The following is a 27966-nucleotide window of genomic DNA, read 5'->3' on the forward strand; positions in this document are numbered from 1 at the left end:
CAGTTAAAAGGTCTGATTCTGCTTGAGGATGAGGTTCTGGCTCATGAACCCAGCCAAAGTTTGTGGTTCCCTTACTGTTCTGTGTTACTGATGCTTTTTCAGTCCTTTAAATTTTCATACTTAGCAGAAGGATTTTGCAGTGGCAGGAGGGAAATACCCCGGGGATTTTTGCAGGGAACCCTTCATCTAGTTTATTCTAAGAAATCCAGATTTCAGAGAGCCTTTCCTTTATCCTGTTCACCGAGACCCCAAATTGCTAACTTGCAAGGATGCATAAAAGTGATAGCCTCTCCATTAAAATTAGCTACACTTGGTATCAGCTGAACTGCAATTGCATAATATTTTTAGTGCTGATTTATTACACTTAGTTCATGGCTCCTGTGAACTCTAACCCGGGTGATTTACTGTGATGTTTCACACTGTGAAGAATTGCAAAAGTCATAATGGAAAGAGTCACAATTTGCAATTAGCTGATTGAAGGTGTATGTGGGCTCACATCCTTACTGGGTTTGCATTCTACTTTAGTTGCAGCAAATATATATCTTTGAGAAAGTTTCCATTCATTCAGAATACAATGCTGAATTCCCTGCTGAATAGCTGTAGTGTGGTTCTCCCCAAACAGCATTGTGCTGGCAGTTTCTGGAATTACACAGGAAATGAAGAGCATAGCAAACTTTCCTTTCTCTTGCTAAGACATGCTCCCCAGGAGTTCTTCCAGTAGATCAAGTAAATAGGGGAGATCTATTCCTAAGGGCAGCATGTTTCTGCTTTGAGAAATCCTAATTTTCTCTGGCTTTAAATCCTTCCTTTCTTCATCAAATTTATTGCACCATTTCCCTAGAGAAAGCAAGAGAAGATGAGAGATTCCTTTTACAAGCAGTAAAACTGCTTATCCACTTTTCTTGGAGATTTCTTGTAGAACTCTCCCAGTCACCAAATACTCTGTTAAGAATGAAGAGAAGGTAGCTATTAGATCTTGACACGTGAACTGGAAATACAGAATGCTGTATCTTGCCCCATTACTCATTTTAGTATAAGTTGCATGTACCTGCATATCTGTATATTGGCCAGCATCAGCTATTGGCATTTCTTGGATTGATCATATTGAAATTCTTTAACTGTCTTAAAAGTGTGTGTGTCTGTGTGTTCATAATCAGGTTGGTGAAAGCTCAAAAGTTTAAAAAATCTGTGTCTGTTAGTACAGGAAGATTTAAAAAAGGAGTAACTGAATGTCCTTCAGAAAAATTTGGCTGATGGACTTTAATTAAACTCCTAGGGTTGGAAGCAAACGAGTAAGAAAGCAAGTTAAAGCTCAACTTCTAGTTTTTTTGCATATAAATCATCCAGCAGCTGGTGATACTTGCAAGAGCACCAGAGACTGTTTTCTAGTATTCCCTTTGATTTTATTTCCCCCGCCCTTTGCTTTATTATTCCCAAGGTGTAGCATTAAATATAATTTCAGAGGCCATGTGTGTCCTTAACTTCTCTGTCCTATCTCTATGCTGTATGTGTTCATATATGTGTATATATATGTGTAATATATAGCTTTATTCACTGATGCATTGGTACAGCATTTATAGAATTAAGTAATTTTTTTGGTTGGTTTGTTTTTGTTTTTTTTTTTTCCCAGATGAGCTACATCATTTCTGAAAATACCTCTGAAATTCCCACTTCTGTGACTTTGAGCCTTAGCCAGGTAGAATAGTAATAACAGAATCATGGCCAGTGGTGCCATAAATTTCAACTAAAGTATTGGGCAAGAAGTCTGATTTCTGTTTGTACTGTTGTTAGAGATATTTATGCAGGGCTGGTCTTTCAGCAAGTGTGATTATTTTTAGAGAGGCCCTCACTCCATTCTTGTTTCAGAATGTGCTGAGGATGTGTGTGGGGAACAGCACCTGACAAACAGCAGCCAGACAGAAGGAATAATATCCCTTGGGAAATGAGACTTCTTTTTATGGCCATTTTTCACTTCTAAGGCCACTTGAAAAATATTGTTCTTCAGGTAGATATTGTTCCTAGATCCCTGGGTTAGCATTTGGGTGCCTGCCATTTTCCCAGACCAAGGAGCTACTGAAGACTTAAGCTTTTCCAGTAGGAAAGTATGCAAGTACATACTTTGCAGCACCAGACACTATTGAAAGAATAATGGACCCTTCCCACATTCAACTCCATTCTTCTTGCACACACTCCCAGACCTCTGGAGCCGCTGTGCTAGCAAATGATTACATTCTGTTTTTCTTCCTAACTCTTCCTAAACAAAATGTTAATTGAGACATTGATTTATACAATTCAGATTCCTGTGTTAAGTCAGCATACTTAAAAGTAGCTTCTGGCTATTGAGGGGATAGATCAGTGAGACAAATTGGTGCTTGCTGGTATGTTTTTCTATCTCTTACCCTTTGACAAAATAGTATATATTTCATATTTAAGGAATATGTCCTTTGCATGCATTTGTTTTAGATGTACCCCCATTGCAGTGTAGCTTTAGAACACAGATTTCTGTGTGTTCTCTGGTTTACGTTGCTATAGGAAGGAAGCATACTGGAAAAAAACAGATTCTAGCTTTTTTTTGTTTGTTTGTTCTTGATAGTTGTTTGAAAAAATGTTGCAATGCTAGGGATATTGTGTAGATTTCAGGCCATATGTGGTAGGGGTGACCGTACGCCTGGGGGTAAAAAATTACTTTTACTGTCCTAGACAACTGTTGAATTAAAGTATTTGCAGAAAAGTTGTCTGACCTTACTTCCTCCTAATCTGTTCTTCTGTTTGAAAAAAATAGAAGTGTTAATCTTTTTGTTGTAGAGAACCATTAAAATAAGTGACCTTTGTGTTTACTGGGGAAGCGTTGTTTGGGAGATCTGGTGCTGGAAGGGATAAACTTCATACAAATTGGTGTGTTATCACCTGTTTGCATTAAGAATGCCTTTCACCTCTCTACTTGGCTTTGTGAGCTTGAGAAATCCACTTAATGTTAGTGCCTCACACTATCTTTTCTTTTTAAAATGAATGCAATATTTCTTTCCTGTCTCATAGGGGCATAACTCGTGAACATTTATGTCAGTAGTGTAAATGTAAAATGTTGCTCTGAGTACAGGGTATTAACTGTTGGCTTTCCCACACGGAGTTAGAATAGTACTTGTTAAAATGACCGGCAGGAAACAGCTGATCTAACACTGCATCCTGTAGCCTGAACTACAGGTCATGTTTGAACCCAGATTTTCAGTTTCAGCACTTGTATTTTTACATGTCAGATGTCTGTATTATTTATTATTGTGTCGTGTATCGTGTGTTACATTACTATGCACTGCTGTTCTTACCATTCCACTGTCTCTAGTTCCCTTTCAATGCACTAATTCTCCCTTTTTTCTTTTTAGTTCTACAAAGGCATTGGACATGCAGTGAAAAATTAAATCTATTTTATTTTGCGTTAACAAGCTGCTCTTCCTGGGTGTGCAGGGATTTGTATATAGGTGTGTGACTCCTGGCATGCATCCGAACTGGTTCTGCAAATGCTGACGTGAGTCTGGCAGGGCTGAGTGGTGCCCCTGAGCTGACACCCAAGGGCTGCCAGGGCCAGGCTGGCACAGCAGTGCTGGAGCTTGTGTGTCCTGAGGAAATAGCACCAGGACTTCTTGGGAGGAGCCAGTCGTGCTGCAGAAACCCTTGTGTCATCTGCGCTTTGTCAGGTCCATATTGTTCTGCATAAAGGAGAAAAAGTGATGTTTATGTTTCTTCAATTCTTGCATTTGTTTGCTGCTCTGCTCTTCCAGTTTGGCCACCTGATGGCAGCTTTTAAATTCTGTGGTGTGAACCGTGGTTTTGTTACCCACACGTATAGCTTTGGTCAGCGCTTTCAAGATCCAGTAGAATGCAATTATCAAACAGGAGTATAATCTTTTATAATTCCTCAAATCGTTTATTTTCACAATAGAAAAGTAATTCCCTTTAGAAGGTGATTGCTCCAAAGACTAACTACTTTCATTTCTCCTAAACATTTAAAAAACATGACAGATATTTTTGCAAGCAATCTATTGTAAAACATCTTCCAAGTTGATTTCAGCAGCTGAGTATGATCTAATTTTCACTTTTTTTAATATCAGTTTTTTCCATAAACAGAAAGTGAATGTTTTCTGAATGACAGGTAATAAAACAAAGTGATGCTCCCTACTGAATAGTGGCTTCATAAAGGTTGTGTGTATAAACAAAGTTATAATGAACCTGTAAATCAAGAATGCCACGAACAGCAAAAATGCCAGATGCCAGAGCTGAAATAACCTTGCAGTTCAGGAGCTTGCTGCAAACAAATCTGTCACTTTACCTGCTCCTTCATTTCTGTGTTTTAAGTTCTAGCTGATTGATTCACCATCTTGGAGGCAGTGGATGAAAGGATATGAGCTTGTCAGTATGAGAAAGGTGTCTGGTCCTGAGTATGAGTGAACGATCATTGCAAACTGCAGCACAATAATTTAAAAGTTCGTTTTACTTTGACTTCTTAATTTTCGTACATGAAAACTTGTGTTCACAGTGGAAGTGACTCACAAGTTCCAGTCAAGACTTCTGGATGTCTTCAGTCTGCTACCTGCCATATGTCTGCATATCTACTGCTGATTTCATTGCTCTTCCAATGGCAATAAAAAAATTGGCCATGAGTGTTAATTCATGTCTCAGTGGAAATATGTAGAGTCTTAGCTATCTTAGGATATGACTGTTTCCTAAGTTCTAGATACACTGACCTGTGAATGTTTTATCATTGGGCAGTGCCTGAAAAGTTTTTGTATGGTGAAGAGGTGAAAGTTGAACCAAATTGTTCAGCATCCAAAAGCTCAAAATGAGCAGGGGTTTTGGGAAGGTGATGTGAGGCCACCACCATCTGGGTGCTGTGCACACATGAGAGCTAAGGAGAACTGCAAGTGTCTTTGCAAAGGCTGATCTGACTTCTCTGTGTAAGTTAGTTTGTCAGAATTGTTGGCCCCTGCTTGCTGGGTGCTGCATGCATAGGGAAAATTAAATGAGGTTATAAAGAGCAGAAAAATTGATGAACTTCAGAAGTATTCATTCAAAGTAGACACTAACTTGAACTTTGATGTTGTCTCTAAAAGTGAATAATGTCTTACTTACACACACAGTTGAATGTTCATTCCCAAAATTCTGGGATGTTTTGGCTTTTAAATCTATTGTGAGACAGGACAAGCAACATCTGTACTCGTGGCAATCAAAATGGAACGGGGAAAAAAGTGTATGAGAGCCCATTCTTTGTAGTCCTGTTTGTTACTTTAAGCAAAATTGTCACCCTCCCTGCCACTGTTTGTGTCCTGAAGAGAATCCATTTTTCATGTCTCTGAGGAGCATGTGGTGTCATCCTGTTGAATAGCAGGACCCAAAATTGAGATTAAGAGTTACCAAAAAGCAAGAAGCCAGTGTTCTGCTGTTGCTTGATCATAGTGGGTTTATTTGCTAAGCTAAGATTTTGACCACTTAGGGGTTTTTAGGCTTCTAAGTACTATTTGTTAATGTAGTTATTTCATTGCTGAATGACAGCATATTTTTGTGCACTGCTGTCAGTTCTAGCATTGTTTGAAAATGAGAGGTGATTCTCGTTGCCAGAAGTAGAACTGTAGTATGGTTTGTACTTCCAGAAATTCCTTCATGGCTTCAGTTTGTGTTTGATTTTTGGCTGGTCTGCAAAAATATATGATCCAATTGATCCAGCCATGTTTTTAATTGAAAACATGCATAGTTTGTGTATATTAAAAAAGGATCATTTGCATGTAGGGGAGAGCCCATGAAAGTGTGTTGGAGAATTCCTACTTGCATCTGGCATAGAAAAATTTAGGCAATTATTTTGTGTGTGTCCACTGTATATTTTTTTCTTTTTTATCAATGTACGTCAGAGGTTTGAAAACAAATAAAGCATGCTATGCAGACTAATTAAATCAATGCCTCTGTGGAAGCAATTTAGTTTCTGGAATTGCTCTTCTAAATCAGAGATATAAACAAAAACCTAGTTATTTTTATATCATTTCCCTTTGCCTCATGTACGTGATTATGGAAGTTGAAGAGTTATATGTTTATGCCTCTTTTTACAGCAGAATATTTGTGTGGCTGAATTTTTATTGAAGCATAATTCCTGGTTTCCTTAAAGCTGAGCAAGACTACTGTACAGTGGGAACATACATTAATTTGAGTTGCTGTGAAAGGCTTTTCACGTTAAAGCTGTCAGGGCAGCAAATTGTCCACAAGTGTTTCTTTATTAAGAGTTGTTTGCTGCTTATGTAGAAACAGCTGCTTCAGGCACAGAAGGTAAATGGAGGAGCTTTTCCTGAAAGAAGGGTGTGGAAAGAACAGTGTTTAGGTGATGGGCTCTTACTGTCCCTCCTTCTTTACCTACCTAGGGATTATACAGCTACCATTGTATTTTGTTTTGTCCCCAGAGACTCCTTTTATTTTCTGAGATTAGTTTCAGTTTGTTGTTTCTTGGTTGTTGTAGTTTCCTCACAGACTATGAGCTCATTGTGCTGGTTCCTTTAAAATGTAGAACACAAAGATATTGCCCATCTTAAAAGTATAAAGGACTGTGCCCTTAAAGATATGGTCCATGCTCCCATTAAATATGCAATTCCAGCTATTCAGAATAAAGCTATTTTCTAGTGAAGTTCAATATAATATTAAATCTATTTGTGAAGAGTGCAGCTTCTGTGGTGTGAAGAATCAGACCCACCTCATCTGTTGCAGTGTTAAAGCTCCCTTTTATTTTTATTAGCAAATTATTTTGAGAACAGAGCCCAGAAGCATGGAATTTTTAGAAGTAAACTGGTCTTTAAGGCTTCCTGTTCATTTTTGTTACGCTTATTGCTTCTTACCTCTCTCTGTGTTTACTTTTTTTATAATTGTCTCTGCAAAAGCAGCCATTGTAGACTTGGGCCTTTTTTATATTACTAGCATAGTCTAGAGGGTTAGCACAGGTCTTTATGGTTACATATTGGTTCTAATACATTTTTCCTTTATAAACTAAGGGCAGGATTGTACATGAAATCTGTTATTGTATTTGTGCTTTGTACTCATGCACTTGCTGACTGTTTTACAAGCCAGTAACGTAGTAGCCACAGGCTAGGAAGCTTGCCCAGAAATCTGGCATATTTAATTAGTACTAGTAAACAAGCAGAGTTTCAAATTTAATTTTTCCTTCTTTAATTCCTATAAACCTCAAGCCATTTAAAACTTAATTTTGACACTAGTTTCATTTATGCAGTTGAATAATACTGAAACAGTCTACAACCACAGACAGAATGGTCCCAGTCTTTTCCAAGCGAGAAGGGAATAGAAGTAATTTTGTTTTAATGGTATCTAAGGTTGATGTAAAATTGTAAATTATAATCTTCAGGTCATCCACTACCCATTTTCTTTTTCTTTCTGTTAGGCTAAATGTTTCAAGATGAGGCAATTGTCCTACCATGAGTTTAGCCTTGCAAAGGCAGGGGCTGGATTTGTTGCTGCTCTGGTTTTTGTACAGAGAGCTCTTCTAAGAGCAAGTGATGGAACATCTGAGCTCTGGTACTTGCCATGGCCAGTTCATTGTTTCTAGACTGTGAGGTTTAAACTCTGCCCCAGGTGGTATAAACAACAGAGGATTCAGTTGCTGTCTCCTCACTTGCTTTTCAAGATCAACTTGTGATCTGTGCTGAAAATGGCTCTCTGCTGCTGCTTTCACAGTGAGGGACCACTGAAGTCTAGATTAATGACATTTCTTCAATCTATTGAATTGCTGAAGCCACTCTATCTCCAGACAAGTAATGTGCTGGGTGTCATAGCAATAAAATGTGTGGTAATTTTGGCCAAAAACTGGTCTTCATAAGTGCAGCTAAAAAGTTCAAAAAATAATATTGGAATTGTGAAAATACACTGATGATCAGTGTTTTATTAGCTGTCCTGACAATTTTTCCTTCAACAATGTGTTTTGGTGGGTTTTTTTTGTTGTTTGTTTGGGGTTTTTTGCCTGCTTATTTATAAAGGCTGCTCCCACCGTAGCATGTGCTGAAGTGAGAAACTTCACTCTAGTGTGTGTGAAGTTTCTAAGTCAGCAATAGCTGTTCCAGAGAAGGAAGGAAACCTGCTCAAAGTACCTTCTCATTGCATTGAATTCACCAGGATTTTCTTCTGCAGTATTCTAATTGCTGTGTGATCACTGTTCCAAATGAGTAAAATTCTTCCAGCTCAACCTTAAGCTTTTATTCAGGTGCTACTAATGGGTAAAAGGTAAGAGAGATTCTTGGAAATCCAGCTCTGTCTTTAGTGCACTGTGTTTTGGTTCATCTGGGTTTAATGCTATAGAGCTCCACTTTTAGCATCTTCCTGAAAGTGTTTTAGTTGTAGGTTCAGTTTCTTGTAGTAATAAGAAGTAGCAACTTTTGTTATAGCTATTAACGAGTCTGAAAAGTTTAAATCATGAGTAATCTGGTCTAACCAGAAACTAATCCACTGTAATTACTTGTTTAAAAAAATGCAAATTTGGACTTGGGGTGGATTTTAAAGTCATCTTGTGGTGATGATAATTTTTTGTGTCTAGTCTTTTTTCCTTTTTTTTTTCCTCTGATACTTATATTCCTCATTCCATGGTATTAATAGAATATATTATATGGTGTTTTGTAAAATGCCAGTTAGCTATTAAAAGAAGTAATCATCAGGTTCTTTTGGGTTGAAAAGATGAGTGATGTCTGTCAGTGGCTTAGTCTGACTTCAGTTCTCCTTTGGTTTTCAATTCTGCTGCAAAAAGAATGTTAAACTTGCAAAAAGAATGTTAAACTTGCTAATTTTAAGACATGCTTTTAATGAAATTCTTGTTTGATACTGTCAAAATATTAGTTGATTAATTGCATAGGTTCTTTTAAACTAGAAAAGAGCGTACGTATATCTGTGTTTCTTGTGTGATGTTCCTATCACCTTGGGGTATTTTACAGCAGGACTGGGCTGTACTCTAAAGTGGTTGATGTCCCAAGCTCTGATGTCTCTCACTGTCCTGAAACCTCACAGCTCAAGGTCGATGCTGCCTTAAATCTGAGCTAGCATGTCTCTGAGGATGTATCTGAATACACAGGCTGAGTCATGACTTCAGTATAACCAAGTCAGGAAACCCTCCCTATTTTCCTGTAGGACAGCAGGATTCATGAAGTCTGAGTGCTGATTCCTTAGAAGAATTTCCTCAACATGTATTTTTCTTTGATGTACCTTTTCAGCATTGCCAAGGTGTGGAGCAGCCTGTACCCTGGCAGTCGCAGCCAGGCTCCCTCCACAGTGGCTGCAGAGTTCTGTGCCCACTTTAATTTCTGCCTGAGATAAAGCTGTTCTCATTACCTAATTAAATATTTGACACTTGCAGTTATTAGGATCTTGTTAGTACGAAGAGTAGTTACCATGTCAAGTGCTAAAGTGTCGAGGTTCCAGTGGAATTGAGATGTGAGTAGATATGGTAGCAAAAGCTTATTGTGAACCAAAACTGAGGCAGAGGCAGTAGTTGCCAAAAATCAAAAAAACCATATGGGTCAAAGCATCAGCTCAGGAAGCTACAGACCATCAAGGAGTAGGAACAAAGTATAATTCACTTACAGTAAATGAAGGAAATTAACGTTTCCAGGTTTAAGGCAGAAAGGCTGGATTTATGTGGGCTGGATTTGAGTCGATTTTGGTAATAAATACCATAACACTTAAGTTTTTCCCATCTTTGGACTCAAAGCTCATGTCTTCTTGCTTTCTGGACTGTGTGTTTTGGTGGGAGCCAGATGCTGCTTTGTCTAACATGTAGTCTTTCTTCTCCACTTTTCTTCTTTCTTACCCTAATGATCTGCTGTCAGGCTCTTGCAAGGTTGTTCTTCAGTCTGGTGGAATTTAACTTTCTTGAATGCAAATATGTTTTACAGAAAGACTCACAAAGGTGCGCTTTCTGTCATGAAGAACCCGTCTCCTTGTCAGGCAAAGATCCTAGCAAAGGGAAGTGAGTGATCAGCCTGTGGCCTGAGCATAGCAACAGGTTTAAAGAGAGATTTTAAATTTTGATGAACTGGTGGTGCAGAAATAGGTGGTTCTGATGAGATACCTGAAGAGCAACTCACAATGGGAAACCTGAGGATATGTGTGACAGCTTCAATTTGTTCTGCTCCTGGGCCCTGTGAAATGCAAGGAAAACATTTATGCTTATTTCAACTTTGGAGGGGTTTTTTGCTTATGCTTTTACTTGCAATTTAAAGTTAGGGGTGGAAGAATTTCTTTTTGCCTATGTATTTTAGTAGCCCAAAGGGATGCCCTTACCTTAAACTCCCAAATTTTGCAGACCGTGTATTTTAAGTGCTCTGCACCTGGAAGGTGCAGGTCTTCAGTGCCTTGTCATGCAAGGCTCACACTGCAGAGACAGTTGTATTTGCCTTTGAGTGCAGGCCAGTGGCATGAAGAAATTGTGTCAGCCTTGCTGTGTTTAAGGTACATATTGCTAGTGACCTGCAGGTTTGACCTAGTATTCAGTTTCCCATGCATTTACTGTAATTATTTGATTTAAAAAAATATATCATATGTCTACTGCTTAGCCCTGAGGGAACTGATGTAGGAGGGATCAGCAGGAACTGCTGTTCTTCAGTAGCCTCTATACAATCCTCCAGCTTCAATTGTTTTCTTAAAACTTGTTCCTCTGAAGTGTTGTCATCCTTTCAGCCCTGGTGATTTAAGGGAACACTTATTTGCTAAGGTGAATTTCCATGAAGCAGGAAGCAAAATGAGCTGAAAATTGGAAATGATTAGGGTTGCCAGGTGCAGACTTCTAGTTCTTTCTCCTTCTTCAGCAAAGAAACCATTTCCCAAAGCTTGATTAAATCTCTTAAATCACAGTTTAGCCCAGCATAAGAAAAATAAGCTCAAACACCAGATCTGAACTAAGTGACTAAGCCATGTCCCGTTGTGTTGGAATTGAATTGGTTATAGCACACAATAATCTACTTTATTGTCATCATGGCCTTAACTGTAGCATAAGATGATTACACTGAATGTGTATAATAATAAGGCTTACACTTTGTATATAGCCCTTTAAATATTTTGGCAGACCATAGAAAGAATCTTTACGTGCAAGGCTTGATTAATCCTTTTCCTCTGTGTATAGAACAAGTAGCTGCCAGAGCTCAAGGGTAAAACCTATTAATAATGTCTCTGGCAGTCCCCGCCCTCCTTCACAGTGTATTCTCTTCTGTTCACACCAAACTCCAGGCTTATTATCATTTTGGTCTCTCTCTTTTGCTTTCCCAGTTTATACATAGCAATCAGGGTATTCTAGAAGAATAGTATCTAGTATAAAAGTGTCTAGTATAAAATATTTGCATTAACTCTGCTTTTCCAGTGACAGGGAAAGAGAAGAGGGGTGGTAGTGTTGTGGGCAGCCTGGCCCCTGCGTTGTTTCCTACAGCTGTTCACACTCAGTGTGGTAGAGAAGACCCTTGGAACCAAGTTTAGGGAAATGCTTTCACAGGCAGCTGTGTCTGGTGTGCTCCCAGGGGGATGCACGTGCATCCAGCAACGTGGCCGTGCAGCCCCCAGGGAGCACTCCTGACTTGGGGTGGCTGAGGAATTACTGCTGTTCTCCTTTTCATATGGGGAAGCTGACGGAGGATGAAGAAAAATATTTTTTATAGGTTCATGTGATGGGGTGGCTGTGCAACCATTGGCACCCTTGCTCTTCAGCATTGAAGTCTAAAGATATGTTAACTTTAAAACACAGCATTGTTGCCAAGAAAATTACTCTTTCTACAGAGAGGTCACACTGGCTTATTGTAAAACATTACTGACCTTGAGCAAATATTAATCCTGAGTTCTGACTGCTAACCTATACTCTTTATACTAGAGAAAATGATTTAATCTTTGGCTTTCCATGAAGGTTAGTTCCTTTACCAAAAAGTTTTCAGCATGTTTTTGTCAAAAGTAGGTTCAGAGTTTGTATTATAGTCTCATGGGTATATTAATAACATAATACAACAAAGAAAAATGGCATGTGGTGAAGGTTTTAAGTGAAAAATATTTATTATTCAGAAGGCTTTCAAGCAACTTAGGTCACTAGATCAATAAAACATTTTCATTTAGAAAGTACTTCCCATTTCTGGTGCAGTGTCTCTTTAGCAGCAGCAGCTGTGAGGATGGGTGGTGAGTAGTTGTTACCAGAACTTCAGTGTCCTGTCCTCCCTTGCCAAATCCTCAGTGGACCAAAGCAAACCTTGCCCTCCTGTCTTTTTAAATAAGGTTGTTACAAAACTACAGGGAGGGAAACAGTGAGGGGATGCCCCTGAGCAGGGAAACGGAGCTCAGGGTCATCTGGGGCTCGTGGCACGTGTTGGGAGACACCTCATAGTAGCCTATGTCATCTTGAGCTCTCGGGGTCCCATTGCTGAGGTGATCCTCAGCCAGAACTGGAGCAGTCCCACCCAAGAAGCACATCCTCGGGCTCGCCTCTGCCACCCTCCTCTGCAGCGGCGGGAGGGCCCGGCCGGCCCCGCCACCGCAGCCCTGCAGCCCGGAGGTGGCAGCATTTCACCGGTGGGCAAAGGAGCCCCGGCACACAGTGGGGACATTCACGGGGCTAAGTGCTTTGGGATCTTTTTGGTCAAAAGCACTGGGTAAAAAAAAAAAAAAAATTAAGGTCATAAGGTGTCTGGGATTTTTGAAGAGCCAGTGTAACAGTGGTCTTTTATTATTAGTGAGTTTGCAGCCAAGAGCTGTCCCGTAAATGAGCAATGCGATTTAGGGATTATTTTTTTTTCCTTTAAAAGCAGGAATGCTTGAGACATTAAAGGTGGTCTGGCAGATTTTGCTGTGAGACTTCTCTTCATGTTGATCTGTACACTGGCTTTGTATCAACACGAGAGCACCACATTCTTGCAGACAGGCAGGGGTCAGCACTGTGTTTGAACTGGACCGCACGCTGCTTCATGCAAGAGCACAGTTCATGGTGTGGGGATAGGAAGAATGTGACAGAGTATTGGCTATATGGACTATGTGAGCTACATGCCATTAGTTAGGAAAGATGCAAGTGTGGAATGCATAGTTTGCACATAGCTTGCTGCTATTTATTTATTTTAGAAGGACAGGGAGGAAGATTAACTAATACCCCTGAGCCCATCTGATGTAATTCAGGTATAGGTTTAGGAGCCAGGTTAATAGCAGGTATGATTAGGTTTTTATTGTGTCATTGCTTGGATTAGTGTTAGAGTACAGACAGCCTCAGATCCTTGAGCTTATTTAAAGACCTTCATATTTTCCATCAACAGCTGTATGAAGTTAGGGAAAGGGAGGTCATGGGATTTCTCTTTCTCAGCTAGTTTATTTGTGAGGTGGTGAGGTTAATGTGGCAATATCCCATGCTTAGTAGAGAGGCTTTTTGGCTTTAAGCATTGTGTGTGCTCCCTTCAGATTTATGATTTTGACCTCAGCCTGGCATTATCACACTGTCAGTGGGAGTATGGAGCTGGTTGGAACCTCCAGCTCTTGGTGGTAATCTCTCTTAATTAGTTTGCAGTTGAAACAATTGTCCGACTTCTTGCCTTTAAACAAGGGAAGGTTGCTCTATCAGTGGTTGATTTCCCTGAGGGAGGAAATCCTGAGGGGGGTTATCAGGGAAAGAAAAGCTCTGGGCTCCACTTTCAAAGCAACGCCATGTATGAAGCATGCATCAATCCTGTTAGTACTGCTTATTATTTCACAATGGCGTGTCAGGAATTACAGGCACAGACTTTTCTAAGGACTCTTGCAGACCTTTATGCATTCTCATCCTGAGTGAAGATTTTGTGGACTTATGTGCTAATAAAAGCTAATTTTACACATTGAAATAGCTCTTTTAATCTTTCCCTGACTTCTCCACAGATCTCTCCTAGCCTTCTAATTGTCAACTTTCTGCCAGGGAGCCCTCCATGCCTCATCATTAGGACTAAAATCTGCCATCAGTTAACACACAGAGCTTATAACTGGGAGCAGCCCCCTCCCTTGCATGGCAGCACAGACAGTAATAGACACTATAGTGGCAGCACCAAAGGGAGTTTTACTGTGTATTTTAATGACTTGTGCTTGATTACATTTGCTAGATTGAACTGAAGTTCATTTAGTAATTGGTATGATTCTTACAGGGTACACATTTGACATTCCTCCCTCATTAAAGAGCTTCAACAATGGCTGTTGCAACTTTCATCTCAAGGGTGACCCTCTCAGATACATTTCCAGTCTTTTTCTTTTGATAAACCACCCAACCCGGCATTCATTAACACTTAACCATCTGCAGCCAGCCCCTCCTAGTACCTTCTCTTTGGCTTTGATGATATAATTAAAAGCCTTCTGTATTATCTTCGCTCCAAGCAATAAGTCTAGGTGTGTCAGCTCCTGCATTGTTTGTTATTCAATTCTCTCTGTATCAGCTGTTCTTTCGGGCTCATTTTTCATATGTTGTAAAGATTAGCTGATGGAGTGGGAGATCAGAGGCATGAGATGGGAGTGTGGCTCTCAATATTAGTAACCAGATGCTCATTTGAAATGGTGATGGGGCTTGCCGTTATCTGTTAGATTATTTGGCTCCTTTGCTTCTACCTGAAGATAAACTGGTTTAAGCACTAGTCAGTGAAAATGAGCATCATCTTTAGTGACTTGTTATGATAGAGTGCTCTTATCAGTCTGGTTTAGTGTGTCTATTCTCTTCTTGAGCCTGGTTTACAGAAATCACAGCTTTGTTTATGCATGTGCCCAAACTTGCCTGTTTGACCTTTGAAGCTGTGATTATAATATTAATCTGTGGGACTATTCTGTTGCAAATCTCTTAGGTGGTCTGTATTTTGGAGGATTTCATTGTGGGACCTCCCTCTTGTCCAGCATGATGTTCCATTATTGTTAGTATATTCTACATTGAAAGCTAACTCAGAGTGGTGTTTCAGTACATCTTGTCTGGCTGCTTTTTGTTGGGTTTTTTTGTGTGTGATGGAGGAGCTGGGATAGCACCATGCTACTATTTGTCCACTTCCACTGATTTTCTATTACTTTATAACAAAGTTGCCTAGCTACAGTAAAACTTGGTACAATGCTTGCATGCAGAGACAAACTTCAGTCCCCAAATCCTCAGTGTCCTGTGGTGTAGCTAAATAGCATTATTCCAGTTTGCAGGTGGGGAGACTGCATGTGTCAGAGCCACACAGACACTGGCGTCAGAACCAGTATTTACTGTGGAATTCCTGTTTTACACCATTGCTTGATGCCTAGCCCTTGCAGCATTCCCCTGCCTGGTGTTTAATGGGGAGTATATGAAGGATCTTGAATAGGAAGAGAAAAAAACTGGCATTCTGACACTAAAGAAATTTTGTCTTGTTTGTCATCTTCAGGTTAAGAATTGGATTTTGTTCTCCCATTTTTGCCTCTCCTTCCTATGTTCCATCTGTTTCTCTATTTTTGCATGTTTATGGCCCGTTCCATTGATTTGTTTGGTTTCCCAGTAAATGACTATATTTATTACATAAATACAAAGGAACCCTTCTCAGAGAAGATAGGAAATTTCTCCCTCTCATACATACACAAAATGTGGAAACCATTCTCAGGATGCAGAGGAGGAGGGAATCTGCTTACTTCCAACTGCAAGATCTCATTAAAATTAGTGGATTCCCTATCCTCTTTGCATAAGGAACATTGCTATTTGGGCTGCCTTCCACAGCAACATCTGGGCCACTGATAACATCAGTACTGGAGCATTGCTAGGTGAGCTCATGTTTTGTTAATGAAGTAATCCACTGAAAGTGCATATATCATTTTCTAGTACCACATACTTCACAGCAAAGTGTTGTACTACTATTATTGGAGCTTTCCTTTTGGAAATGAGACTTAAAGAATTTTGTTATAGTCAAAAATATGCGTAGCTTGAATGGCATGCTTGAGAAATGCCACATAAGTTATGAAATGTGAACACTTAAATAGTTTGGTAGTTCAAGGCATTAGTTGAGAAATGCACTAAAAATGGCTTACTAGTATATCTGATGTTCTTGGTAGCTTTGGTGTTACTAAATATTTAGTGTGGTAGTATTGGTTTATTGTTTATATTTATATGCATGCCCAATTTGTGAGTGATCCTTCTGCTGAGCTAACTACATAATACAAGTGATCGTGATCACAAACATCTGACTTTAGCATTTTCTGGAATAAGCAAATCAATTTGGATAGAGTACACTGATAAAATATGTTCATTCAAACTTAATTGTTAAATCCACACAGCAAAGAAAGCAAAATAAAAACAGAGACAATTTCAGGTGTGGATTGAAATTTTTCTCCTTAATAGCCTCTGACTGTGAGTGCATTTATGGATGGCTTGAACAGCTCAGCGTAGTCTCTGAGTGTTGTTGTGTTTTGTCTTTTTTAATCTGCAGGCTAAATATTCTTGTGGCTTTTCTGTTCTGAAAACTAGTGGCAAATGTTCAGGCAGCCAGAATGCACTCAAATGGGGCCACAGATTTGTGGAAGGGAAAGTAATATTGGCCTAAAATATCTAACTGGTTTGAAACAGGTTCCAAAAAGGGTTTCCATTATTCAAGAACAGAGAAATCATAAAGAGGAGCAATAGGAGTAGTCAATTAGTCTTTGTGGTTTAAACTTTGTTCCTAAAATTTTGAAGCTACCAGAGATTCCTGAGGTTCTGAAATATTAACCTGAAAGCTTGACACCACTCTGAAAGCAAAGACTTCCCTGTTTGACTTAGGATGAGTGGGAGTTTTACTGATATTTCCCACCTTACTGGGCTGGATAGCCAGATGCTTTGTAATTGAGCTGTGACAATCATTAGTGTAGGAAAGGTGAGCAGACCCCATCTCCTTCCCCTCTTCCCCTCCAGGAAGTGTTGGAGAAAATACAGTAGTGTTGTTGTGTTTGCTAGCAGAACATGCCCAGCCTTGCATATATATTAAGGCAGGCACTTAGCCAGAAGCTTTGAATTATTGTACCCTGACATTACCCACTGTAACTTTTAGCACTCTGGGCCCATTACTTTGGCTTCCTGCCCAGTAATGTGCAATTTCCACTTATGTGAGAAGATGTAGCAGGAGTAATGACTCCTTGGAGGAGGTGTTTTCTTTTGCAGCAAATCAGCCCAGGGCCAGCAGGTGTAAGTTTATAGACACAGCCCAATAATGGCAGCCTGAGCTCTTCTGTTCCAGCAGTCCAACTGTACCTGGAAAGGAGCAGACCTTTGCCCACTTGTCACTATCCCCTGACCTTACTGCAAAGTCAAGTTCTTGTAAACAGCCATGCAAAATCTCCATGATTTTCCCATTTTTGTTCTTTTCCAGGCACCCCAGAATGCACATCAGAACAGGGCTAATGGATGCCCATCTCTACTGTCTGAAGAAATACGTGGTAGACTTTCTGGTAGAAAACAGGTAAGAAACCAAGCAACACACAAGGTAGTAGCAGGCATTTGCATTGACATATGGTTTACACCAGAACTTTTAAAGGAATTTTTTTTTTCCATTAAATTAGCTAGCATAAAATAGAAATATAAAAGAGACCAGTTTTCAAAATATTTTAACCATACTAAAAGAAATGCCAAGCATTATGTCTGAGTGTCTTATTAGGATCTTTTGAAAAAAAAACAAAACACAAACCCCAGTATAAGTGAACACTAACATTTTTGTCTCTTTTATGCATCCCTTCTTTTTATAATGTATCTATTCTTTTTGGCTGCTCATTTTACCAGGGTGTCCGTATTGTTAGGCTTGTGAATACATTTCTGACCTTTGATTTCCCCCACCACAGTCTGTTTTGGTCTTTGCAATCACCTTCCCTCTGCCCCTTCACATCCACCACCACTGCAGGTGGGCTATCTCTGTAGCATCCTATGTTTTAGCTTGTGATATTCCTCTGTCAAAACTCTGAGACCACCCACTGAGAGTAAGAAAAACATCCATTTATGGAAGTGGAGAAGGATCTTAGCTATAATATTTCATGAAACAGACAAAAAAAAACCCTGTTTGTCTTTTAAAAACAAACAAATGAACACTCCCCCTCACAGTAAGTAGTTCAGTTTTGGAATTATGTCCTGTTCCTAGACTTTTTATAGCCCTCTCATGCCCATTACATATACTGAGTGCTCACTGAGTTCTCAAGAGTTTTTCTACCCTTTTAAGTAAGATAAAAGATACAGAGGCTAAGTGTTGTGTTCATAGTACATTTTCTTAGCAGATAAACTGACATGTGAAAAAACATTGAGGGTGGGAGATTTATGTTAGTCTCGACCATATACAAATCTGGTGATACAGCTGGATACATACTTGAAGGAGCTCTTCCAGAAAAAGGGTCTGTGAGCAAATTAAAATTAAGTGGAAAATCTGTGTTAACCCTGAGGGCAGTTTCTTACCACACATAAGAATAAGGCTTATCCAACACTTTGGTCCACGGGGGCATTGTACAAGTTATTTTAGTTCCCACTTGTGTACAGAACCATGTGAAAGGTGAGAAAGTTTCAGGAGCAGCAGGAATAAACCTGGAATAAACCATTTATTTAGTGTATTTTAGAAAGTTGATGAGGGTTTGGAATTCTCACGCTCCCTGTGGTAGCATGAAGCAGTGTTTACACCTTTCTTTTGTCATAGTACAGCATGTAGGACTCATTTCTTGAAACCCTAGCACCTAGTTATGCTGAGATTAGACATTTCTGGAATATTAGACGTTTCACACATTCAGTTATTTTTCCCTAGTATTTCATTTGGTTTTGAATTTAGATCTGTGGAATAAGGATGATCTTTGTCAGATATGTCACTCAGAGAGGCCTCTAGGTGTAAGTAGCGGTAACTTCATATTTCAATCTTTTTTCTGCTATTTCAGTGGAAACTGGTGAGATCTTTGACTTTGGCAGTCAGGATTTTACCTTGTATTAACCAAAGCCAGTAGAGTAAAACTCTTCTAGTTGCCCCCAGATCCCCATAGAACAAGCCTACTGACTTTTTGCAAGTATGATAGACCAGGGATTTTTTGGTTGTTTTCTATAGCGAGGTTATTCTGTCTTCACTATTTTTTGAAGCTGTGCTGCTTTTCTGTGACACTTCCATAACAAATAGATAATTACAGCATCTAGACAGTGTTTCTTAAGACCTGATAGCAACATCTGGCTTACTGATGGTAGATGGCTGCTTCATTCTCTTTATTACACAAATGCTGCTTATTCAGTCAATTGAGAGAGTCAATTGCAAGTAATGTGCTTAACTGGCAAATCTGTGGAATGGGACTTTTGCCATGAGGAATAACTTCAGCTTTCAGACTTCTGGCACTGGTGGGCATTTGCAGCTTGTTTTTCTTCTCTGAGGAAGGGGAGGACAGTGCATACCCAAAGATCTTTCCATGTTTGGCAGCAATATGCCAAGACCTTTGAAAGACTCCGGGATTTCTTTTTTTTTTTTTGCCTCAAAAGTACTGACATCTACATAATTGTTTGGGTTTAAGGATTCTTTTTAATACTTTGGTTTTTAGTCTAGAAAGAACCTACAGTAAGATTTTGCCTCTCTGCAATTCTGCACCAGGACTGGAGAAGCTCAGATGCCTTGTTTAAGTTGTGTGTGTTTAAAACTAACAGCAGGGACTGAAGCGAACAGTGAAGCTCTTGTACAGTGCCAGGAAGTACTGACACAGTGTACTTCCTCAATATTACAATATTTACATTGTGTTAATATTTTAACAGCGGGGTTTGATGGCAGGCAGAACACCTTTTTTCATTGTTTGTAACTCAGTGAAGCATTTACATTTTTTCAAATGTTTTTTTTTACATACAAAAGTTGAAAAGATGTTGCCCAGCAGTAAAAAATTCAGTTGCTACAACTGGCTTTTGTAGGGGAAAATTATGATTACTTCCAGGTTGGAGCATTACATGAAAATTAATGTGGTTATCAGTAGGGGATCTGTTTCTTCTTCAGTGAGTCCCAGCTTAGCTGCAAAGATATGGAAAGAACAAGCTCTGCCTGGGTGAATCTAACTTGTTTGTAGTTGTACCTGTAAAAAGTCATGAGCAACTAATATGAAAACAGGAGAAAAACTCACGAAATGACTAAACCTTGGTTGTGTCTAACTATATAAATCTTGCTTTAGGATTTGCAACAACTTTGTTGAGTGGCAGCTTTGGAAAAAGGCTGAATATTCAGCTCCAAGATGAAGTCTTGATAGCAAGGGCTTTTTCATTAGCTTTATCACTGTCTTGCTTTGTGGTACTAGTCAGATTCTTTGATTTTTCTATGTATTTGTTTCCTCTTCTAGGTGGGATTGTTTGGAAAATAATCAGTATTTGTTTGGCAGCAGTGAGATTCTATGATGAGGGATGTTAGGAGAGGTCAAAATACTGTTTGGTAGCCTGTAACTCAGTTTGTAGTCCTTTAATATATTTTTATGAACTATTTTAAAAGGCCTAAATTTATGATTATCCTGCCTGAAGTTTTATTGCACTATAGCAAATCAAATTCTTGAGTTTTAAAAGGCAGAACTTGCTAGTGCCTTTGAATAAAAATCAGAGGAAATATTCTGTTTATTAGAACACCCTCAAATATGTATGTCCAGACAAAAATAAAAATTACTATGCCCCTAATGTAATTTAAACCTGGGGAATTTATTTTTCAGGAATGAAACTGCTTTTTCTTTCCTCTCCTAGGAGGAAAAAATGCATTTTGGCAGTTAAATCTCCAATCTATCACTCATCCCCTAATTCAACACTAGATTCTAGTGAAATCAAGTGTGCTAGGGTCCTACCCTGTCCAAATCTACCAAGCTCAAATGCTCGTGGTTCCATGCTGGCTTGGGCAATAGCTGAAGAAATTCTTGCCTGTAGCAGTTTATTTCCTACAGCTGGAATTTGTTCCTTCTCTTCTTTCCATACTTCTGCTTCACCAGGGTAGGTTGATTAAAAAGTGCTCTTTAATCAGCTGCAGTGCTCTGGCAGCCTCTGCACAGGGGTGCCAGTATGGGATTGGGAGCTCTGCCCTCGGATAACGTCTCCATCCCTGCATCTGCAGTGGATACCCAAGCACTGGTGACTTTTGGGTCTGTCCTCGTGAGATTCACAAGAGGTCACAGACCATACCCTGCTGCCAGCTGGACTTATCCTGTCTGAACAGGAACTATGGCCTCAATGTGAAGCATTGTTTTCAGAGCTGAAAATTCAGTTCAGGGCTGAATTTTCTGCTGGTGGAACCTGGCCCTAGGGTTTATTTCAGCAAAGGCCTTTGATTCTTCACCAGGTTGCTTTCTTCATCAGTGAAATTAGAGTTGCTGAGGTTGGTCTTGGCGGAGAGTGTGGGGTTTTACCACACTTCCACATGGGAGGGAAGTCAGTTAAAAATGTGAGTTCTTTGTATTTAGGTGAGGGCTTTCCTTGCCTCAGCATTTCCTCTCTCAGAGCAAAGCCAGCCTGTGGATCTCGCAGCTGCCACACTTTGTGGCGTGGGAAGCCAGGCAAGCGGAGGCCGTGCATGCTGCTGGAGCTGCTCTGCCAGCACAGGGCAGGGACAGTTGAAGGTGAACACCTGCAGCACACGATGAACTGCACAATATTGCTTTTCTTAAAGCAATCATTCCACGCGCTGAGCCAGCAGCGAGACAGAAGCAGAGGCTGTAGCTGGCTGGGGGCACGGCTCCACCCCACAGCTGGCGGGCCTCACACCCCTGGGGCCCTGGAGTGGCAGCCAGCACAGTAGCCAGTCCCTTTTTTGGCACTCTCCTGAGTGCTAGGTTGGAATCCTGCCTCGCTGCTGCATTCGGAGCAGATGGAAGAAGAGAGTCCTTATTCTCCTTCCCCCATGAACTTCACGTGTAGCAGAGGGCAGGATGTGGGCCTGTGCCGTGTGAGCCCCGCGTGTTGCACAGGCATGTGCTGGTATTTCTTTGCTGCGTGCTGACAGTTGGCTTGCTAAAAGCTGCTACCAGGAGAAACGTGATCAAAGGGAAGTTGCATGGTAGCTTGTGTTCTGTTTTTCCTGAATATTTCTAAAGCTTTGGCCTGGTGAAGTAAGATACATAATTGAGAGGAGGGGAGATACTTGTAAAATTTTAACATGGAAAATTGAAACTAGCTTTGGAAATTTAAGTCTTGAAGATATGTCTCTACATATCTTGTGAACATGCTTAAGAACATATGTAATATGCATTTATAATACAGGTGTACATGAATGGCACTGTGCCCAAAGTCACTTGTGCAGGTACAGATGGCAGCATTTGTTATATTTGTTAGAATTTTACCATACTCACAGCTGAAACCTGTAGGCATAAGGGGATTGCTGTTTTCATCCCTCATTGAGGTAGACCACAAAGTCCAAAGCCAGATCAAGGCTGCCTAAAGCAAAGCAATATGTGGTCTTAATCAATAAGGTCCCCAAAAAAATTTTTCCTAAATTTCATCAGTGCAGATCTTGTCAGGAACATACTAATCAAACCTTAGTTACAAGTTGAGCGTACAAAAAGCCACATTTAAAAATACTAACTTTGTAGCACTTGGCACTTGCCAATTATTAAGTGCCACAGCTGAGGCTCCCTTTGCAACTTTTTGCTTTTATTTTTCCCACATATTATGGAACAGCCTCAGTTATATTGTACCTCGTTTGGGTATTTTTTTCCCTGTCTGTGACCACAGCTTCATTTATTGCCTGAAATGTTTACTGAAGGAGACACTGTTCAGTGTAGTACATAACTTCTGTAGTTCAGGTGAAGGCCACCAGCCTTCATTCCTATTTAAACCATGTTCTGAAGATAAGTGAAATACTTTGTTTTGGAAAGGTAAAAGTAAATACGTTCCCCTTGGTGCTCATCACTGATTGGGTAATGCCCATTAACTCTGTTCAGTACATATATTAGTGAAGCATGGTTTTCCCCTTCTGAAAGTGTGAAACCAGATACACAAGAGTTGAGGTTTGAAGCAGCTTTGTCTTAAGTATGCCATTTTTCAATTATTAATGTTATACAGGGAGCTTGTAATGTTGAAAAAGTTTTCCATTGATGATAGCCGTTGCAGGGTGATAATCATTGGCAACCTGCAGAAATTAGATTTATGTTCTGCATTTGACACCATCCATAAAGTCCTCTGACAGGAGGGAATTACAAAAGAAAAAAGAGTAAAAATCAGTTCTTCAGGCATCATTCATTTGTCTTGCATCTTAGCAGTTCTTTTCTCCTCTTGCAGCCCTCTGCTTTGTACATTTAACACAGATGTTCTAACAAATGAGGCATTCTTCTGCCTCATTACACAAAGGTGATCCATCCCCAGGGCATAGTCCATCTTTGCACTTGGTGAAGAAGAGATTGAGATTGGCACGAGGGGAAAAGTAGGTGTGTTTTTAAGGGTTGTATCATAATGTGAACACACAAGGTCTTAATTGAGGTATAAGCAATATGCTTCTAGCTTTTCTTAATTTGAGTGCCCAAACTGTTACCATGATATTAAGTGTGTGTATATATATTTATTTATGTATGTATGTATTAATTCACTTCTAGAATTAATCAGTAAGTCTACTGTGACTCTTGCTAAGAGAGTAGCTGTTACCAGCATAGATTTATCACCTTTCAGGTCAGCCACCAGAAAGAGTTAGGATGCTCTAAACTTCAAAGACTATCCATGTCATCATTTATAACCTTGGCCCAGAGCATACTGTGTTTCTCTGTGGAACAGTGCACAAGTACTTCTATTGCCTTGCAGAAAAGAGAGAATGGAGCATGCCCAACATAGACATACTTCTACCTTTTAGAAGTAAAAAATCCAAACCAAATGGGTCTTTTCCAAGCATCTGCAAACAGTGTTTTTTCAGACTTAACCTGGTGTAGTATGGGCACTTTTCCTGTTTACAAATGTAATGCCCAGACGAAAAGACAACCCTGTGCTGTGCCAAATTCCAAGCATGGAAGTGCAAGAGCTTTTCAGCACAGCAGATGAAATATTTTTAACATGATCAAAACAAAGGGGTTTTTCCATAATTTTGTTCTTGGAAATAGCTGAGACATTTTTGATGACGCTATCCAAAAAAAGAATCAGCTTGAGGGAAACACCTGGCATTGGTAATTTCAGCCAAAACAGTTACACTTTGGCAAAGTTTACAAACATATGAAAACAGAAACTTAAATTAGGAAATTCTGGGCAATTTTTTTTCAGGCACCCTAATTGCACCACCTCTGAATTTTGATAATTTCAGATTTGGTGGAGGCAGATGCCACTGTGTGTTTGTTCAGATGTTCTGGGTTCTCTGTTCTCCACCTGAGTGTCACATGCATTTTGTGACATAAGATCATCAGACTTCATTTCTAAAGACTGTGTAGACATATGTAAGACAAAATTGACAACACACATATTCCTCTTATATAGTAGGACATTTCACATACTTGTATGGTATCCTTCCCCCTTTTTCCTCACCTCTCTTCCTCTCTAAAACCACATAAAATTTTATTGTGTTTAGTAATGTGTTTTTCAAATCACCATTTTGTCCACAATCTAGTCCTTCTGAAGTTTTAGATGTAGAAAAAGCCACATTTTTCCCAGGTACAGTCACCTGGGAAGTGGGCAGCTCTTCCTGTGGCCAGAAGGATCAGTTGTGGTACTGGAGAGGCAAGAACTATAAACAGCAGCACTATGCTCACATCAAAAGGTCTGAGTTAGCAATTCACAGTGCCTTATCCTGGGAATGCTGAATGCTAACATCTTGTCTACCACCAGGGAAATCTACTTTCCCTGGGGAGCCCTCCTCTCAGGGTGCACTCTTTAAGAGTCTGAGCTGTAGCTAAGAAAACAAATCAGCTTTCTGCAGTTCTTCCAGCGCTGGAGAGCTGCCTGCCAGAATTTGCCAGTAGAGAAACTCTTTTCTGAACTGAGCAAATTTGCAGTAAACTTTATAGCCAAAGTCAGTATGATTTGTTTACAAAGTTAAACACTGGGGTTTGGGTTGGTATTTTTTTTTACTGCTGAAATAAATAAGAGCAAATTGTGTGAGGTCATAGTGCTCTGCCTTTCCAAACTGCTTCAGCTGCAATCCCAGAGCACACTTCTCTGCTGAGTTCCCCTCTGCTGTGTCCAGAGAGTGTCTGCTGGGCCAGCACCAAGAGGGGAGAGGAGGGTTTGCTGTCTCAGTGCTGTGTTGGGAGATCTGTGGCCATGGAAAGAGCTGCAGCAGAACCACCCTTCTCCTCCCTTGATAAAGGGCAGGGCAGTGTGGGATCTTTGGAAACTTGAGGTACAAGGGACTGTCTCTGGAGCTCCTGCTTGGATGGCTGTGTGCTATGCTGTACACAAAGGCCCCTGCAGGTTTATATTAAGGTGCTGCCCAGACTAAACCAGTGCATTTTTTCTTTTTCCCCTCTAAATGCCTTTTTATCATTCAGGCTGTCACCTGTGTTTCCTGGCAAGGGCTGCTGGCTGGGGGAGGTCTGGCAGAACTGAACACCCAGCTTTGGTGGTCTTTGTGTGGCTGCCTGAAAGATGGCTTAAAACAGAACCTGCTCTGTGAATACCTGCAAGTTAACATGTGTCAGCCGTGTGGCTGGAAGGTTTCTCTTTGCTGTAAAAAGAGATTTTATAATGAATACTTTCCTTGTGATTAAAATGGATAAATAAACAAATAGCTCCTACAGGAAGTATACTGTGTGAAGTCAGAGCAAATAGATTGTAGCTTTTCAAACAAGGAAGAGAAAAAGGGGGAAAACCACCCCACAATCAATCCAACCTAGGCTCCTCCTTAGTGCATTTAATCTATTACAATGTGAAATGGCAATTCATCTTCCCCATTTCCTTTCCTTGTCAAACATATCCAGCTGTTGGAGCTTTCCCTGCTCCTTACTAGAAATGCCAGGATTTAAAAATTGTTGATGTCCTCATCCTCCAGGGTATCATTACTGCTATCGTCTTTCCATGGTTCCAATCAAGCTTACTCCTGAAACCTCAAGGGGAAAAGCCCTAATGATCCAAACTAGATTTAAACACATTGTGATTTTCAGCAAATGCCTTCTGTAAGAAATACAGTTCCTTTTCCTGTTGGCAGACTACCTGGGAGTAGACATATCTTTAGATATGCTGAATTGGAGCTAATGAACTTCACCAATAACTGCAAACCTTTTTGTGGGACCATGATACTCCATAGTGGCCGCGTGCCTGACATACCAAAGCATGCTTGGTCACAGCACAGTATTCTGTGCACCCAAGCTGCTCCTAACACAAATTTTCAAAGGTAAATGTTAAAATGTATTAATTTTGTTATCTTACTGTAACTTAGAGCATCATATTATGACCCTTTGGATTCTGTAAAAAAAGTGAATCTAGGAAGGGTATGAAAGATGTAATTCAAATATAGAATCATAGAAATACTTAGATTGGGGAGGAATGTCTAGCAGGATCTAGTCCAGCCTCCTGCTCAAGTCTAACTCTTGTGTTGCTCAGGGGTTTTTCTGCAGTTTAGTTTTGAAAATCTCTAAAGATGGAAACTGGGCCTTGTCCCAGGACTGTACCACTCACTGAAAAGTTATTTTTTTTTATGTCCCAACTGGAATTTCCCTTGTTGCAGCTTGCATCTGTTGCCTCTTGCTCTCTCACTGTACACTTCTTGGAAAACTCTCTCTGTCATCTGTATCACTTCTGTATGACTTGTGGTAGTGGAAAACCATAATCAGATTCCCCCACAGCCCTCTGTTCTCCAGGCTGAACAAACCCAGCTCCCCCACCTTCTTCTCCTGTGTCATGTGCTCTTGGTCCTCTTGGTGGCCTCAGCTGGGCTCGTTCTGATCTGATAATAAACATTAAAAATGGTTAACTATTTTTCCACTGTTTGATGCAGTTTCAGTTTCCTTGGGTAACCTTCAGTCAAGTTGACTTTTGTCTTCACACGAGATGTGATTTCGGAGTCGAGAAGTAATTAGTTTACCCATCTTTGTGTGCTTTTTTCCCATATATTTTTTTCTTCTTAAATCATTGCAACTTGAGCACTATCACCCTAAACATTCCTTTATCAATTCAGTACATTTCATGTACCCAGCAGTACTTGCATATAAGATTATACTTCAGGCAAAGTTATTATCTTGCTTTGCTGGGTATCTCCTTGTGAGGATAGCACAATCCTTATGCCATGATACCATATATATGTCTCTTGCAGTGAAAAACATAATTCCCTTGTATTCTTCATTCAGATGATCTGAATGTACTATTTTCAAGATAATGTTTTCTTTTCTGTCCCTCTCTGTTTTGCTTCTAAATCTCTCTTCTTCCATAACACCTCAGTCACTAATACATCCTTTTGAAATGCCGAGTCCCTTTTTACTGACAGGTTGAATTTTGGGTAAAGAGAGAAAACAATTATTGTCTTCCTAATATTTCACTTTTCTTATAGTTTTTTTTATTTTTCTGGGTGTTAGTTCAATGTTAAATTTCACTGTGCCTTAGCAAGGCAAGTGAAACATGAATAATCATAAATAAGTCTGTAACCCTGTCACTGACTTTATTATTACATTAAATTATTGTTGTGGGAGACTTCTAACTTCCTGCCTGTAGATGGGAAGTAACTGCTACCAGTGATAATAGAGCACACATACATGAATAGAGTAGCTAAGAAGTGTCTTCCTTAAGTTAGTGATGGTACTCTTGAGTTCCATTCTGAATGTGATAAGGATCCTAGAGCATGAGGTAAGGATTGATCTTAGAACAGTCTTGAATCAAAGAGGAGCAACTGAATTTTTTTACTTAAAGTGAAAAAATTTAAAAAAAAAGGAGTATAACATTTTAAATAGTCTATGGGAAATGCTGAATGCTGTCTAGTTAAGCTACTGGTTTTGAAGAAGTCCAAGAGCTGAATGGAGAGGAGTGATATTTCCCCTAAATCAAAGATGCAGCGATCAACTGTAGCTCCCACAGCATTTTACACCAAACTTCAATGGATTAATACCACCTGGAAAGAACATTATGCATAAAAGCTGTCTCATGAAAAAGAGGAG

General features: G+C 39.8%; 1 protein-coding gene across 1 annotated transcript in view; it reads left to right on the forward strand.

The window, feature by feature from the left end:
• Positions 1 to 27966, forward strand: part of EIF2B3 (eukaryotic translation initiation factor 2B subunit gamma) — a 98692-nt gene that overhangs the window by 32988 nt on the left and 37738 nt on the right. The window contains exon 5 of the mRNA XM_021528458.3: positions 17328 to 17417. Coding sequence (XP_021384133.1) covers positions 17328 to 17417 — 90 coding nt within the window. The remainder of the gene's footprint in view (positions 1 to 17327; positions 17418 to 27966) is intronic.

The sequence above is a fragment of the Lonchura striata genome, chromosome 9 (assembly GCF_046129695.1).
Source record: "Lonchura striata isolate bLonStr1 chromosome 9, bLonStr1.mat, whole genome shotgun sequence".
Taxonomy (NCBI): Eukaryota; Metazoa; Chordata; class Aves; order Passeriformes; family Estrildidae; genus Lonchura; species Lonchura striata.